Below are 15160 nucleotides of genomic sequence, written 5' to 3'. Positions count from 1 at the left end.
GGTGGATGATTTAGCAGGTAGCTGATTATCCCTGTTAATAACAGAAAGCCCTTCGACCGGGTTCACTAAAGCACTTTGTTCTCTCTTGTCTGATGTTTAGATGCATCTGACCACAGACAGAGCACTGTCAGAAAGAAGAAGTGTTATCAAGCCTTTCAAGAGAGTTTGATGTCATGAGACTGAACTTCACAAGAGACGGTCTGTGTCTGTGCAGCACGACACCTGTGAACGTCTAAACCTGGTGATCATCAGTTCCTGAGCTCAACCTGCTGATGGCAGTGTGAACACACTGAATGACCTCATGATCTAACAACATTCACTCACACAAATGGACCATGAATTGGCCTGGTTGCACTACTTCAAAAAGAATTTGATAAAAAAAAAAAAAAAAAAAAAAAAATCACATTTCTGTTTCCCTCATGCTTCATCTTCATCTGTCTCTGAAATCAGTATGTGTTGACAGGAGGCTGGACAGACACATGATGGGTGAAAATGAAACGATCCAGGGCAGAAAATAAGAAGACAAAGAGAAGATGCAGATCAGAAGATCACTGGCAGACGTCTGACACACACTGATCCTGATGGCTCCCGCTGTGATTCTCATCGGCTGTCTGCTGGCCACAATGAGCTGCTCAACCACAGGTAACATTCACATCAGCTGAGCTGTATGTGTGTCAGATTTTGATAAAGTTTTCATTACAGAATTAGATCCACCTCTTATTTGACTAATTTCACTCATTGAATCACTTTGAGAGATTTTGAGATTCACCATCAGGATTTTCAGAAACAGATGGAATAATTACACTGCACCTTTAAACAAAACGAGAACAAACTGTAAACGCTTCCAATTCGCTGATTGTTGATATAAAAGATTAGTCTTTTTCATTCCACAGCTCAAAGTTCCACTCCACCTACCACAGATCAAACTAATACTGCAGCAGTACTAACCACAGATACTACTACAACTACCACATCAATTACCTCTTTACCTGCCACAACACCACCTGCACCAGCACCGACTACGACTACAGCTACAACGCCTCTTACACCGGGAATAACGACAACTACAACGCCACCTTCAACACCACAGACTACAACTACAACACCTGCATCACTACCAACGACAATTCCAGAGCCACCTACACCACCAGCTACCACGACTGCAATTCCTGTAAATCCACCAACATGTGAGGCAAAAACTTAATTATTTAAACGTTATATTGCTATAGTAACTGACTTCTGTTATACTGTACATCACATTTCTGTCCTTTAAGAATATGATTAAACATTCAGTTTAACTCCACTAGAGTAAAACATCCATACACATTCACAGAAATATTTCCTTGTCCCTGTTGTGTACAAACCATGTCTTAGACAGAGCTCTGTGGCTCCATTCCACCTTTTTGCTCTCTAACTTTAGTGACCAATTACCCCAGTAATGCGACAACCACCCCTGTAACCACACGGCCTGGAGTGACTAATGCAACAACAACTACTACAACGACAACTCAGACTCCCGTTTGTGAGTATTTCTTGTGTGTGATTAATTCACTATGGCATATATTATTACATTAAGTGACGTGTTTGATGTTTCTGTCATAGATGGAAGTTGTGGGAATCCAGGTCTGTGCTGCTCTGGATTGAATAACTCCTGTCACCGCGTGAACTGTTTTTGTGATGTTGCTTGTCTGAGATTACGCGACTGCTGCCCTGATTTCAAACCCACCTGCCTCACGGGTATTCAGAAATATATATATTGAAAATCTGATTAATCTGTGCTGAAATTAATCACTGGCTGCATGTCAACAGCCTCATATAAGACAGTGCAAGTTCAGTAATCAGATTGTGTTGAGTGTTCTAGTCTGTAATACAAGAGTACTTCACTACTATTAAGAGTAATTAAGTAATGCACATATTCTGTACATTTTGATTTAAGACATTTTAATAAACCTGCACCTCTTTTCTTTTTTATAGTCAAGAACAGCACCAACAGTACAAACCAAAACACTTTGCCACTAACAGGTATGTTGTGTATTTCTTTAAATTATTCTGTATCATATTCACACAGAATGCACTTTTGCTTTTAATAACATTAAATTATGCTAAAAAGCATAAAGATTTTACTGACATTCATTACCATTAACTAACTTCATTCACATTATTTGGTTCATTTGAGTGGAGTTAAAATGCTCTATTTTAATAGTTAAATTCTCCAAATGCATCCACATAACGTAATTGTCATGAAACTGCTCCAAGACACGAAAGTTGAGGATACTCCACAATCGTAATCCACAAAACTGGCAAAGGTCAAAACACAAACAAACAGTCCAAACAATAACAGAGTCCAGGGCAGAGGCAGAACAGAGAAATCCAGGGGAACAGGCAGAGAATCCAAAAAACTAAGAGACACGAAACCAGGGAGAATGCTCAGAAATGTACAAGACTTAGCAATGACTAACTGAACTGACCAGGCTTTTATAGGGTGAGCTAAAGAGGCTAATGAGACACAGCTGAAAATGAGTTTGATCCTTTATAATAATGATGTTATTGACTGTACTGTCGTCTTGACTGCTCCTGTAGGAAAGTGTTCAGAGCCGACTCTGTGCTGCAGTGGTGTAAACTACACCTGTTTCAGAGGCTGTTTTTGTGACGAGGCCTGTAAACAGCTCAATGACTGCTGCCCCGACCTCAACAGCACATGCAGTAAGAACTCACATACACAGATATAGAGATGTTTACACTTTAATCAGAAGCTCTCTTTGAGCTGAAGTATGTTGAGATTGAGAGGATTGTGTTTTAGTTTGTATGCTCCTAATTTGATGATTGATGTTTTATGCACTGCAGTCAGTGCCACTGTAATCAATTGTATTTATTGCAAGATGCAAGATGAATAATCTTCTCAGATTCAACATTCATGACATCTGTCACCTTCTCTATAGTTTTCAATACCACAACTGCAGCCCCTCCAGTAAACTTTACTACAGTCCCTCCATTCAACTCCACTGCAACTCCACCCCAAGGTAATTCATCTGTGTGTTTGTGTGTGTATGAATGTTTAGGTCTAGTTTTAGCATCATTGTTGCAACCGAAGGACAGTCAAACGTGAAATCACTAATATGTTTTTTTTGGTTTTTTTTGCCATTTTGGTATTTTGTATTGTATTGTATGTCACATTTCTGTCCTTTAAGAATGATGCAGTTTAATTCCACTAGTGTAAAACACCCATATACTGTACATTTACAGTAATATTTTCTTGTCCTTGTTGTTTAAACCCAACTTGCTTAGACAGAGCTCTGCGGCTCCATACTACCTTTTTTCTCTCTAACTTTAGTAACCACAGTGACTAGTAACACCAGTAATGCGACAACCACCCCTGTAACCACACGGCCTGGAGTGACCAATGCAACAACTACTACAACGACAACTCAGACTCCCGTTTGTGAGTATTTCTTGTGTGTGATTAATTCACTATGGCATATATTATTACATTAAGTGACGTGTTTGATGTTTCTGTCATAGATGGAAGTTGTGGGAATCCAGGTCTGTGCTGCTCTGGATTGAATAGCACCTGTCGCCGCTTGAACTGTTATTGTGATGTTGCTTGTCTGAGATTACGCGACTGCTGCCCTGATTTCAAACCCACCTGCCTCACGGGTATTCAGAAATATATATATTGAAAATCTGATTAATCTGTGCTGAAATTAATCACTGGCTGCATGTCAACAGCCTCATATAAGACAGTGCAAGTTCAGTAATCAGATTGTGTTGAGTGTTCTAGTCTGTAATACAAGAGTACTTCACTACTATTAAGAGTAATTAAGTAATGCACATATACTGTACATTTTGATTTAAGACATTTTAATAAACCTGCACCTCTTTTCCTTTTTATAGTCAAGAACAGCACCAACAGTACAAACCAAAACACTTTGCCACTAACAGGTATGTTGTGTATTTCTTTAAATTATTCTGTATCATATTCACACAGAATGCACTTTTGCTTTTAATAACATGAGATGCTGCACATATTCAGCTGCAGCACTGATAAACGATAAATTATGCTAAAAAGCATAAAGATTTTACTGACATTCATTACCATTTACTAACTTCATTCACATTATTTGGTTCATTTGAGTGGAGTTAAAATGCTACATTTTAATAGTTAAATTCTCCAAATGCATCCACATAACGTAATTGTCATGAAACTGCTCCAAGACACGAAAGTTGAGGATACTCCACAATCGTAATCCACAAAACTGGCAAAGGTCAAAACACAAACAAACAGTCCAAACAATAACAGAGTCCAGGGCAGAGGCAGAACAGAGAAATCCAGGGGAACAGGCAGAGAATCCAAAAAACTAAGAGACACGAAACCAGGGAGAATGCTCAGAAATGTACAAGACTTAGCAATGACTAACTGAACTGACCAGGCTTTTATAGGGTGAGCTAAAGAGGCTAATGAGACACAGCTGAAAATGAGTTTGATCCTTTATAATAGTGATGTTATTGACTGTACTGTCGTCTTGACTGCTCCTGTAGGAAAGTGTTCAGAGCCGACTCTGTGCTGCAGTGGTGTAAACTACAACTGTTTCAGAGGCTGTTTTTGTGACGAGGCCTGTAAACAGCTCAATGACTGCTGCCCCGACCTCAACAGCACATGCAGTAAGAACTCACATACACAGATATAGAGATGTTTACACTTTAATCAGAAGCTCTCTTTGAGCTGAAGTATGTTGAGATTGAGAGGATTGTGTTTTAGTTTGTATGCTCCTAATTTGATGATTGATGTTTTATGCACTGCAGTCAGTGCCACTGTAATCAATTGTATTTATTGCAAGATGCAAGATGAATAATCTTCTCAGATTCAACAACAGAATCTTCTCAGATTCAACATTCATGACATCTGTCACTTTCTCTATAGTTTTCAATACCACAACTGTAGCCCCTCCAGTAAACTTTACTACAGTCCCTCCATTCAACTCCACTGCAACTCCACCCCAAGGTAATTCATCTTTTTTTGTGTGTTTGTGTGTGTATGAATGTTTAGGTCTAGTTTTAGCATCATTGTTGCAACCGAAGGACAGTCAAACGTGAAATCACTAATATGTTTTTTTTTTTTTTTTTTTTTTTTTTTGCCATTTTGGTATTTTGTATTGTATTGTATGTCACATTTCTGTCCTTTAAGAATGATGCAGTTTAATTCCACTAGTGTAAAACACCCATATACTGTACATTTACAGTAATATTTTCTTGTCCTTGTTGTTTAAACCCAACTTGCTTAGACAGAGCTCTGCGGCTCCATACTACCTTTTTTCTCTCTAACTTTAGTAACCACAGTGACTATTAACACCAGTAATGCGACAACCACCCCTGTAACCACACGGCCTGGAGTGACCAATGCAACAACTACTACAACGACAACTCAGACTCCCGTTTGTGAGTATTTCTTGTGTGTGATTAATTCACTATGGCATATATTATTACATTAAGTGACGTGTTTGATGTTTCTGTCATAGATGGAAGTTGTGGGAATCCAGGTCTGTGCTGCTCTGGATTGAATAACTCCTGTCACCGCGTGAACTGTTTTTGTGATGTTGCTTGTCTGAGATTACGCGACTGCTGCCCTGATTTCAAACCCACCTGCCTCACGGGTATTCAGAAATATATATATTGAAAATCTGATTAATCTGTGCTGAAATTAATCACTGGCTGCATGTCAACAGCCTCATATAAGACAGTGCAAGTTCAGTAATCAGATTGTGTTGAGTGTTCTAGTCTGTAATACAAGAGTACTTCACTACTATTAAGAGTAATTAAGTAATGCACATATTCTGTACATTTTGATTTAAGACATTTTAATAAACCTGCACCTCTTTTCTTTTTTATAGTCAAGAACAGCACCAACAGTACAAACCAAAACACTTTGCCACTAACAGGTATGTTGTGTATTTCTTTAAATTATTCTGTATCATATTCACACAGAATGCACTTTTGCTTTTAATAACATTAAATTATGCTAAAAAGCATAAAGATTTTACTGACATTCATTACCATTAACTAACTTCATTCACATTATTTGGTTCATTTGAGTGGAGTTAAAATGCTCTATTTTAATAGTTAAATTCTCCAAATGCATCCACATAACGTAATTGTCATGAAACTGCTCCAAGACACGAAAGTTGAGGATACTCCACAATCGTAATCCACAAAACTGGCAAAGGTCAAAACACAAACAAACAGTCCAAACAATAACAGAGTCCAGGGCAGAGGCAGAACAGAGAAATCCAGGGGAACAGGCAGAGAATCCAAAAAACTAAGAGACACGAAACCAGGGAGAATGCTCAGAAATGTACAAGACTTAGCAATGACTAACTGAACTGACCAGGCTTTTATAGGGTGAGCTAAAGAGGCTAATGAGACACAGCTGAAAATGAGTTTGATCCTTTATAATAGTGATGTTATTGACTGTACTGTCGTCTTGACTGCTCCTGTAGGAAAGTGTTCAGAGCCGACTCTGTGCTGCAGTGGTGTAAACTACACCTGTTTCAGAGGCTGTTTTTGTGACGAGGCCTGTAAACAGCTCAATGACTGCTGCCCCGACCTCAACAGCACATGCAGTAAGAACTCACATACACAGATATAGAGATGTTTTACACTTTAATCAGAAGCTCTCTTTGAGCTGAAGTATGTTGAGATTGAGAGGATTGTGTTTTAGTTTGTATGCTCCTAATTTGATAATTGATGTTTTATGCACTGCAGTCAGTGCCACTGTAATCAATTGTATTTATTGCAAGATGCAAGATGAATAATCTTCTCAGATTCAACATTCATGACATCTGTCACCTTCTCTATAGTTTTCAATACCACAACTGCAGCCCCTCCAGTAAACTTTACTACAGTCCCTCCATTCAACTCCACTGCAACTCCACCCCAAGGTAATTCATCTGTGTGTTTGTGTGTGTATGAATGTTTAGGTCTAGTTTTAGCATCATTGTTGCAACCGAAGGACAGTCAAACGTGAAATAACTAATATGTTTTTTTTGTTTTTTTTTGCCATTTTGGTATTTTGTATTGTATTGTATGTCACATTTCTGTCCTTTAAGAATGATGCAGTTTAATTCCACTAGTGTAAAACACCCATATACTGTACATTTACAGTAATATTTTCTTGTCCTTGTTGTTTAAACCCAACTTGCTTAGACAGAGCTCTGCGGCTCCATACTACCTTTTTTCTCTCTAACTTTAGTAACCACAGTGACTATTAACACCAGTAATGCGACAACCACCCCTGTAACCACACGGCCTGGAGTGACCAATGCAACAACAACTACTACAACGACAACTCAGACTCCCGTTTGTGAGTATTTCTTGTGTGTGATTAATTCACTATGGCATATATTATTACATTAAGTGACGTGTTTGATGTTTCTGTCATAGATGGAAGTTGTGGGAATCCAGGTCTGTGCTGCTCTGGATTGAATAGCTCCTGTCACCGCTTGAACTGTTATTGTGATGTTGCTTGTCTGAGATTACGCGACTGCTGCCCTGATTTCAAACCCACCTGCCTCACGGGTATTCAGAAATATATATATTGAAAATCTGATTAATCTGTGCTGAAATTAATCACTGGCTGCATGTCAACAGCCTCATATAAGACAGTGCAAGTTCAGTAATCAGATTGTGTTGAGTGTTCTAGTCTGTAATACAAGAGTACTTCACTACTATTAAGAGTAATTAAGTAATGCACATATACTGTACATTTTGATTTAAGACATTTTAATAACCCTCACCTCTTTTCCTTTTTATAGTCAAGAACAGCACCAACAGTACAAACCAAAACACTTTGCCACTAACAGGTATGTTGTGTATTTCTTTAAATTATTCTGTATCATATTCACACAGAATGCACTTTTGCTTTTACTTTTGCTTAACATGAGATGCTGCACATATTCAGCTGCAGCACTGATAAATGATAAATTATGCTAAAAAGCATAAAGATTTTACTGACATTCATTACCATTAACTAACTTCATTCACATTATTTGGTTCATTTGAGTGGAGTTAAAATGCTCTATTTTAATAGTTAAATTCTCCAAATGCATCCACATAACGTAATTGTCATGAAACTGCTCCAAGACACGAAAGTTGAGGATACTCCACAATCGTAATCCACAAAACTGGCAAAGGTCAAAACACAAACAAACAGTCCAAACAATAAGTCCAGGGCAGAGGCAGAACAGAGAAATCGTCTCGGGTTACTGGTGCAACCCTTGTTCCCTGAGTAAGACCAGTACACCAGTAACCCGAGACGTTCCCTTTCGTGGGAACTATCGACGCTACGTCGAATGACGTGATGGGAACGCTGTTTCAACTACGCCGTATCACCGAGTGCCTGTCTGTGATCTTGTAGACAGAACCGAGGAACCCGGAGTAGAGCTCATGTCTAGGTTGTAAAACCTGATGAATGTGTGCTGGGACGACCAACCAGCTGCATCACATATATCATTCAATGATACTCCTGACATTAATGCCTTGGAGGCCGCCATACCCCTGGTGGAATGAGCACGGACAGCTAGAGGACATGGCTGTCCGACTGCTTCATAGGCAAGTGAGATGGCCTCGACCACCCACTTACTCATCCTCTGCTTAGATGCTGGGCCCCCTTTCTTAGGGGACCCATAACATACAAACAACTGGTCTGTTTTTCGCCACAGGGCAGCTCTGTGGACATATGTATCTAAGGCCCTGACGGGGCAAAGCAGATTGCGTTTCTCCTGATCCGGATCTACAAAAGGAGGAGGACAAAAAGCCTGGAGTACAATAGGACCCAGGACATTGGTGGGGACCTTTGGCACGTAGCCAGGTCTAGTGTGCAGGAAAGCCTTAACCATACCAGGCGCGAATTCCAGACACGAAGGAGCAACCGACAGTGCTTGTAAATCTCCTATTCTTTTAAGAGACGAGATTGCCAGAAGAAATATCGTTTTTAGAGTGAGGAATTTCCCTGACACCTCTTCTAGTGGTTCGAAGGGAGCCTCAGCTAACGCCTCTAACACTATAGCCAAGTCCCAGGCTGGAGTTCTTGTGCGTACTGCAGGCCTCAGCCTCAGTGTGCCACGAAGGAAGCGTATGACGAGAGGGTCTCGACCCACCGAGCAACCCCCTACAGGAGCATGATAAGCCGAGATAGCTGCTACATAAACCTTCAATGTTGAAGGAGATAATCCTTCCGAGAACTTTTCTTGGAGGAACTGAAGCACAAGGCTAACAGATGACTGGACAGGGTCCGTATTTTGTTGGCTACACCAAGTAGAAAACAACTTCCATTTGTATGCATATAGCTTCCTTGTGGAGGGAGCTCTGGAGTGAAGGATGGTCTCCACAACCTCGGTTGGGAGACCAGAATCTATGAGCCTTGCCCCCTCAGAGGCCAGGCCCACAGTTTCCATAGTTCTGGGCGGGGATGGAGTATTGTGCCGCCCGCCTGAGACAGGAGATCCTGCCTGAGAGGAAGCTCCAATGGAGAGCCGTCTAACAGGGACATTAGGTCCGCAAACCATATCCTGGTCGGCCAGTACGGAGCCACCAGTATTAGGCTGACCCCTTCCTGGCGTACTTTTTCCAGAACTCGGCCTCGGCCTCGGCCATGTCTGTAGCATAGCGTCCAGCCCCAGAGGTGCTGGGTACGTTAGGGAATACCACAGTGGACACTGGGTTGACTCTCCCGAAGCAAATAGGTCTACTTCCGCTTGACCGAATCTTTTCCAGATGAGCTCCACCACCTCGGTGTGGAGTCTCCACTCCCCGGGCCTCGGCGCCTGCCTCGACAGGGCGTCCGCTCCCACATTTTGATGCCCTGGAATATAAGCTGCTTTCAATGAGAGGAGCTTTCCCTGGGCCCACAGGAGGATCCGACGGGCCAAGTTGCAAAGTCGGCGAGACCGCAGACCCCCCGGATGGTTGATATATGAGACCACCGTCGTGTTGTCCGTGCGGACCAACACGTGATGGTCCCTCAGGTCTGGGAGGAAGTGTTTCAATGCAAGAAATACCGCCATCATCTCCAGCCGATTTATGTGCCAGGAGAGCTGATGGTCCTCCCATAAACCCTGAGCCGAGCGACCACTCATGATCGCCCCCCAGCCCGTGAGGGAAGCATCCGTCGTAAGCATTACACGACGACGAGAAGTCCCCAGCACAGGTCCCTGGGACAGGAACCAAGGCTTTTTCCACATGACCAGAGCACGAAGGCATCGCCGCGTGACTTTGATCATGCGAAAAGGATTTCCCCTCGGAGAAAACCCCTTGGTCCTGAGCCACCACTGTAAGGGTCTCATGTGCAGAAGGCCAAAAGTTACCACGTTGGACGCAGCTGCCATAAGACCCAACAGTCTCTGAAACTGTTTTACAGTGAGTGACTGGCCTAACTACACCTCTTTCACGGCCCCGAGAATGGAACTCACACGAGCAGGGGATAGATATGCCTGCATCGTGGTAGAGTCCCACACTACCCCTAAGTAGTTGGTAATTTGACTCAGAACCAGCACACTTTCCTTGGCATTGAGCCTCAGCCCAAGCTTCTTCATGTGCGACAGAACAACATCTCGATGTTGAACTGCCAATTGTTCTGTTTGAGCTAATATCAACCAATCGTCGATATAGTTCAGCACGCAGATGCCCTGGAGTCTCAACGGAGCCAGAGCTGCATCCACGCACTTCGTGAACGTGCGGGGTGATAAAGATAGGCCGAAGGGAAGAACCTTATTGGTAAGCTTCGCCCCCGAAAGCAAACCTGAGGAACTTCCTGTGATGAGGATGGATGGATACATGAAAGTATGCGTCTTTCAGGTCTATCGCCACAAACCAGTCCTCGGACCTGATCTGTGGGATAATCTGTTTGAGTGTAAGCATTTTGAACTTTAACTTTCGTACAGATCGATTTAGCACACGTAAATCTATGATCGGACGTAACCCTCCATCCTTCTTTGGAACAATGAAGTAGCGGCTGTAAAACCCTGACAGCTTGCTGGGAGGAGGAACCCTTTCTATAGCTCCTTTTTGCAAGAGTGTCATAACCTCTTGTTCCATAATCAGAGACTGCTCTGGGGTCACCACTGTTGGAAGAACCCCGTTGAACCCGGGCGGCCGAGAGCCAAACTGTATTTTGTAACCCTGTTCTACAATGAGCAGCACCCATTTCGAAATGTTCGGGAGACGTTTCCATTCTTCCATAAATTCTACTAAGGGAACCAGTCTCTCGAGACTGGCCTCTAATGTTTTCTGAGCACTTGGCTCGTTGGTCTGACGCGGCGCACCGGCAGACAAACGAATCAAGTGATGACCGACCCTCCTCGGAGGATCGGTGGAGACCGCTGCGCCCTGATGCACACTGGGTGGCAGGGTTGGCAGAACGGCCCCCTGAGGGCGCTGAAGGGGAACAGGTACCAGATTTTTTAATACCCGAACCCTTCCGGGAGGGGCTGCCCTCGTGAGTCCCGGACAGCTGGCGTCAGGACTTTTTCTTTGAAGCCTTCCGGGAAATAATGACGGTCCTCAGATCCGCCCTACCCCCGGAAGGCTTCGCCTGTGCTGACCGCCCCGGTCCCCAAGCTCTCTGCGGGGGAGCACGGGTGGCCACACTGGCCTTCTGTTGCACTCTATGCGCCGAGGAGCCGGCTATCGGCTGAGGCTGCTCCCGCTCAGCAGCCCCAGGGGGATGAACACGGCGGGGAAGGAATCTCTGGAAGGCCGCTGATTGTTTACGTGTCTCCTGGAACCTATCGACGACAGATGACACTGCGTCGCCAAATAGGCCCGCAGGAGACAGCGGCGCATCCATGAGGATGTTCTTATCTTTCTCCTTCATATTTGACAAATTGAGCCACAGGTGCCTTTCCGTGGCCATCTCCTTGGTGGCCCGGAGAGCTAGATCTGTCGCCCTTCTAAGCTCCTGTATAGACTCAAATGTCGCTTCCCCGCTTTCATCTATCTCCCCCAGCAGGTCAGCCTGATAAGCTTGCAAAATGGACATTGTGTGAAGGCAAGCTGCAGCCTGACCTGCTGCCGAATAAGCCTTGCCCACCAAGCCCGATGTTGTCTTTAACGGCTTAGTGGGCAATGTCGGGGTCTTGAGGGACGATGCAGACTCGGGCGAGAGATAGCTCGCAAGCATCTCTTCGACCCGAGGCATCGCCCCATAGCCGTGGTGTTTCAGCCCCACGATGTTACTATGCTGAACACACGATATTGGACTGGTCTATTCCACGACCTCGACACCTCGGTGTGGAGGTCGGGAAAGAACGGCAGACCCCGACGCTGGGGTAGTGACCGTGCGGGGAGAAAGCGCTCATCAAGCTTACTTTTTGGTTTCATTTCGCTTCTCTCCGCGGGCCAGTCTATTTTTAGCTTATCGACTGCCCTGGTTACTACCTCCAGCAGCCCCTCATAAGCTGGAGACGAGGATGGCGGGTCCTCATCTCCAGCCTCGACGCTCACCACGTCAACCTCCTCGGAGGAAGATATGTTGAGCGTCGGTGTCTCCCTCCGGGGGGAAGAAACCGCAGCGCGTGCTTCCACCGCCAAAGGAGAGACACTGGGTCTGGCAGGTAAGGGGAGCGATAAGGCAGAGCCCGTCTCTCCCCCCTCTGCCAGATCCATTTGTGATCCCCACGAATGCAGCCTCCCCCACGGACCTGATCCGTGGGGAACACTCGCCGCAGCACCCTCCTCAAAGAGTGCCCGGCGTGATCTTAACACTCTGATAGTGAGCCGCTCGCAGTGTACACAGACAGCCCCCTCGAGAGCTGCCTGTGCATGCTCAACTCCCAGGCAAACAACACACATCTCGTGTGTGTCCCCACCCGAGATGAATCGCGTGCAGGGAGGCACACACTTAATGAACTGCTGTTTGTTCACTTTTTCCGCCATTTTTATATATATATATATATATATATATATATATAATATATATATATATATATATATCGTGTCTTGTAGTGCTTTGAAACTCTTTTCCTCAGACGAAGAGATCACTGTGAGCAAAAAGCAGACAACACTAAATAAGACACACAAGATACAGAGAGCGCTTGCTGAAGACAACAGAAGCTAGCGTTCTTTGTTCTGGGTATGCTTTATAGTTTCCTGGTCCGTGACGTCACCCGCCTCTGACGTCTCGTCTCATCATTGGTTAGATACAGAGGTGCTTCACGACGCAATCACGCAGAGGGATCCCATCATGTAATTCGACGTAGCGTCGATAGTTCCCACGAAAGGGAACCAGGGGAACAGGCAGAGAATCCAAAAAACTAAGAGACACGAAACCAGGGAGAATGCTCAGAAATGTACAAGACTTAGCAATGACTAACTGAACTGACCAGGCTTTTATAGGGTGAGCTAAAGAGGCTAATGAGACACAGCTGAAAATGAGTTTGATCCTTTATAATAATGATGTTATTGACTGTACTGTCGTCTTCACTGCTCCTGTAGGAAAGTGTTCAGAGCCGACTCTGTGCTGCAGTGGTGTAAACTACAACTGTTTCAGAGGCTGTTTTTGTGACGAGGCCTGTAAACAGCTCAATGACTGTTGCCCCGACCTCAACAGCACATGCAGTAAGAACTCACATACACCGATATAGAGATGTTTACACTTTAATCAGAAGCTCTCTTTGAGCTGAAGTATGTTGAGATTGAGAGGATTGTGTTTTAGTTTGTATGCTCCTAATTTGATGATTGATGTTTTATGCACTGCAGTCAGTGCCACTGTAATCAATTGTATTTATTGCAAGATGCAAGATGAATAATCTTCTCAGATTCAACATTCATGACATCTGTCACCTTCTCTATAGTTTTCAATACCACAACTGCAGCCCCCCCAGTAAACTTTACTACAGTCCCTCCATTCAACTCCACTGCAACTCCACCCCAAGGTAATTCATCTGTGTGTTTGTGTGTGTATGAATGTTTAGGTCTAGTTTTAGCATCATCGTTGCAACCGAAGGACAGTCAAACGTGAAATCACTAATATGTTTTTTTTTTTTTTTTTTTTTTTTTGCCATTTTGGTATTTTGTATTGTATTGTATGTCACATTTCTGTCCTTTAAGAATGATGCAGTTTAATTCCACTAGTGTAAAACACCCATATACTGTACATTTACAGTAATATTTTCTTGTCCTTATTGTTCAAACCCAACTTGCTTAGACAGAGCTCTGCGGCTCCATACTACCTTTTTTCTCTCTAACTTTAGTAACCACAGTGACTAGTAACACCAGTAATGCGACAACCACCCCTGTAACCACACGGCCTGGAGTGACTAATGCAACAACAACTACTACAACGACAACTCAGACTCCCGTTTGTGAGTATTTCTTGTCTGTGATTAATTCACTATGGCATATATTATTACATTAACTGATGTGTTTCTGTCATAGATGGAAGTTGTGGGAATCCAGGTCTGTGCTGCTCTGGATTGAATAGCTCCTGTCGCCGCTTGAACTGTTATTGTGATGTTGCTTGTCTGAGATTACGCGACTGCTGCCCTGATTTCAAACCCACCTGCCTCACGGGTATTCAGAAATATATATATTGAAAATCTGATTAATCTGTGCTGAAATTAATCACTGGCTGCATGTCAACAGCCTCATATAAGACAGTGCAAGTTCAGTAATCAGATTGTGTTGAGTGTTCTAGTCTGTAATACAAGAGTACTTCACTACTATTAAGAGTAATTAAGTAATGCACATATACTGTACATTTTGATTTAAGACATTTTAATAAACCTGCACCTCTTTTCTTTTTTATAGTCAAGAACAGCACCAACAGTACAAACCAAAACACTTTGCCACTAACAGGTATGTTGTGTATTTCTTTAAATTATTCTGTATCATATTCACACAGAATGCACTTTTGCTTTTAATAACATGAGATGCTGCACATATTCAGCTGCAGCACTGATAAACGATAAATTATGCTAAAAAGCATAAAGATTTTACTGACATTCATTACCATTAACTAACTTCATTCACATTATTTGGTTCATTTGAGTGGAGTTAAAATGCTATATTTTAATAGTTAAATTCTCCAAATGCATCCACATAACGTAATTGTCATGAAACTGCTCCAAGACACGAAAGTTGAGGATACTCCACAATCGTAATCCACAAAACT

The 15160-nt window shown here is 43.1% G+C and overlaps 2 protein-coding genes across 28 annotated transcripts in view; one reads left to right on the top strand and one right to left on the bottom strand.

The window, feature by feature from the left end:
* si:dkeyp-117b11.1 (B-cell linker protein) overlaps positions 1 to 15160 on the bottom strand; it is a 45947-nt gene that overhangs the window by 18743 nt on the left and 12044 nt on the right. The gene's annotated exons all lie outside the window — the stretch shown is intronic.
* The window catches only part of LOC127517704 (mucin-2-like), a 27920-nt gene continuing 12879 nt past the window's right edge, over positions 120 to 15160 (top strand). The window contains exons 1-25 of one of the 27 annotated variants that reach the window (XM_051903695.1): positions 120 to 642; positions 894 to 1187; positions 1421 to 1522; positions 1603 to 1737; positions 1975 to 2022; positions 2581 to 2703; positions 2940 to 3020; positions 3332 to 3439; positions 3520 to 3654; positions 3892 to 3939; positions 4537 to 4659; positions 4919 to 4999; positions 5326 to 5433; positions 5514 to 5648; positions 5886 to 5933; positions 6492 to 6614; positions 6852 to 6932; positions 7244 to 7354; positions 7435 to 7569; positions 7806 to 7853; positions 13483 to 13605; positions 13842 to 13922; positions 14241 to 14351; positions 14425 to 14559; positions 14797 to 14844. In XM_051903695.1, coding sequence (XP_051759655.1) covers positions 582 to 642; positions 894 to 1187; positions 1421 to 1522; positions 1603 to 1737; positions 1975 to 2022; positions 2581 to 2703; positions 2940 to 3020; positions 3332 to 3439; positions 3520 to 3654; positions 3892 to 3939; positions 4537 to 4659; positions 4919 to 4999; positions 5326 to 5433; positions 5514 to 5648; positions 5886 to 5933; positions 6492 to 6614; positions 6852 to 6932; positions 7244 to 7354; positions 7435 to 7569; positions 7806 to 7853; positions 13483 to 13605; positions 13842 to 13922; positions 14241 to 14351; positions 14425 to 14559; positions 14797 to 14844 — 2626 coding nt within the window. In that variant the 5' untranslated portion in view covers positions 120 to 581. The remainder of the gene's footprint in view (positions 643 to 893; positions 1188 to 1420; positions 1523 to 1602; positions 1738 to 1974; positions 2023 to 2580; positions 2704 to 2939; positions 3021 to 3331; positions 3440 to 3519; positions 3655 to 3891; positions 3940 to 4536; positions 4660 to 4918; positions 5000 to 5325; positions 5434 to 5513; positions 5649 to 5885; positions 5934 to 6491; positions 6615 to 6851; positions 6933 to 7243; positions 7355 to 7434; positions 7570 to 7805; positions 7854 to 13482; positions 13606 to 13841; positions 13923 to 14240; positions 14352 to 14424; positions 14560 to 14796; positions 14845 to 15160) is intronic. The other 26 variants (XM_051903716.1, XM_051903717.1, XM_051903706.1 and 23 more) reach the window with 26 other exon arrangements.

The sequence above is a fragment of the Ctenopharyngodon idella genome, chromosome 8, assembly GCF_019924925.1.
Source record: "Ctenopharyngodon idella isolate HZGC_01 chromosome 8, HZGC01, whole genome shotgun sequence".
In the NCBI taxonomy this organism is placed as follows: Eukaryota; Metazoa; Chordata; class Actinopteri; order Cypriniformes; family Xenocyprididae; genus Ctenopharyngodon; species Ctenopharyngodon idella.
This window is presented reverse-complemented; position numbering and strand designations above follow the sequence as displayed.